At 28.7% G+C, this 2,372-nt stretch overlaps 1 protein-coding gene across 1 annotated transcript; it reads right to left on the bottom strand.

Annotated features, from left to right (window-relative positions):
- On the bottom strand, positions 1–2,372 carry PGSY75_0043100 (putative EMP1-like protein; the record flags this gene model as incomplete). Its single annotated transcript, XM_018783547.1, has 1 exon — positions 1–2,372. A coding segment is annotated over one exon (2,372 nt), but the record flags the coding sequence as incomplete, so codon positions are not given.

Consider the following 2,372-nt stretch of genomic DNA (forward strand, 5'->3'; position numbering starts at 1 on the left):
TCATCATGACCACAATTATTCTGAATATATATTGTATTATTTGAATTATCTGCATCTCCTCTTTTAAAAAGACTATTTTCATGAGACGCTGCGCATGTTATGGCTTGCCATACGGTTTTTCTGTTTTCTAACCACCATTTTTCTCTTAATTTATAATAATATGGTTTATCATTTCCATACTTTTCTTTATCATCTTTTTCTAATTTATCATATATTTTTTTGAAAAGTGATCGTATTCTAATCTGCATTCTATCAGTTATTTTATTTTTTATAAGCAAATCTGTTCCTCTTATAATATCACCAATATCAGCAAAACTGTATTTCATGTTATCACATATTTTGCTCGTTCGGTTATTATTATGATCTATCGTCAACCATTTATCCTTTATATGTTTCCCCTCTTGTGTTGCTGTAGGTAATACTATCTTCAATAAATCATCGATACTATTAAGTCTTCTATAAAAGAATGTTTCCAAATATCTCGTACACATATGTTTTCTTCTAGGAGGTATACATAGATTATTTTCCTTTGTTAGGTTTGAATTACATTCCCATTTTTCTTTATTATCAAAAGGATTTTCCTTACCATGACAAGGAAGTTTTTCAAATGGATTTATGGAAATATCATGAATTTGACAACTTAACTTTTCACCAAACCCATTATTACGAAACGTAGTATATATATTTAGGTCCTGGGTTCCCTTTAATTTATTTTTATCAACTTTTATATCCTTTTTTGCCTTTCCTAGTAATTCATTTGCTGCCTTTTCTGCACAATTCATTGGATATGAAGGATTATATAATTCATTTGGTGAAAAATTTCCTTTTCGATTACCATTACGATCAGCCTCCACAGGTCTTTCTTTAGTAACATTTTTAATATTTAATATGTGCCCCAATGGTGATCCGTCAATTGATGTACCTGGCACAGGGGGACATTGACACGCTATTTTAGCTTCCTCAGAATATTCCTCAAACACTTTATCATTATTATCTCCGGATATATTTTCAGATATACAATCGCATTTCCCATTGCATTGGTCTTTTAAAAACTCATAAACCTCTTTTCCTGTATTATTTGATTTATGATCCATATCATATTTTTGACTTTGAAATCTATATTCAACCTTTTTTTCTCGAATCCATTTCTTATATTTTGCACATAATTTATGACAATTTATTTTATCATCATCAGATGCTATATTACAATCAGTAAATTTACATGATTCCTTCATTTTTTCCAACTCTCTATATTTATGAAAACAAAAATTTTCTCCCCACTCAGTAAACCATCTCATAAATTCATCTTTCTTGTCCATATTAGGTACCGTACATATGTTATCTTTTTCAAGAAGGGAAGTATTTATATTTGTGGATTCTTTATATCCACATAGCATAGCATTCCAAAAATCCGCTTTATATTTATTCCATAAGTCTTCTTGTTTTTTACCATTAGTATTATCATAATTTAATTTGTTCTTTATTATCTCGTCAATTTTTGTTTTTCTTCCATTATAATCGTATTGAGTTATTCCTTTGATTAAATCAGAATAATCAGCATATGACCTTTTCATAGCTTCCAGCGTATATTCATTTATTTTTCCTTCGGATACCTTAGTACCACCGTTTACTAATATTTCTTTATTTTTATTGTAGTATTCATGCAAAAGTTTTGCTTCATTATATGCATCTTTTTGTAATGCCTTAGAGAACATTTCCTCCGATATATTTATAGAAGGAATATTACTATTATTACTTATTAATTCTGTTAAATGGTTCAAGCATAGCTGCTTCGTTCTTGGAGGAATGTATTTCCAACCATATTTAACATTTTTTAAATTAGGATTTTCTCCAATTAGATCTTTTTTTTGCTCACATTTATTATTACCTTTTTCCTTTAGTTCTTGGCACTCCAGCTGATGTTCTGAACGATATTTAGGAAGTTCATCATTATCACAAGCAGATTCATTAGGAGAACAAGAACATTTTCCTATATAAACATTTGGTGGTGTATCAAATCCTGAAGGTATTTTTTCACTATTATTCATAGGTTCCTTTGATTCATTTCCTATACAATCACATTTTTCACCTACACAATTATGGCTTAAATATTCATAAGCTTCTTTGTTTAGAAAATCTTTATACACAACTTCATTTTCTTTTTCCTTTTTGTCAGTATCAAATTCATTTTTTTGTTTCTTATATTGATCTTTCCATTCATTTACAAATTTTTTAAAATTATCACAAGCTTTTTTACATTCCATTTTTTTAGCCTTTTCTTTTTTGCTACAATCGACTGTACTACAAGCGTTTTTTAATATATTCAGCTCTTTCTTGTAATTCCCACAATAATCTTCTCCCCATTCTTTAAA

Source organism: Plasmodium gaboni (genome assembly GCF_001602025.1).
Source record: "Plasmodium gaboni strain SY75 chromosome Unknown, whole genome shotgun sequence".
Classification (NCBI taxonomy): domain Eukaryota; phylum Apicomplexa; class Aconoidasida; order Haemosporida; family Plasmodiidae; genus Plasmodium; species Plasmodium gaboni.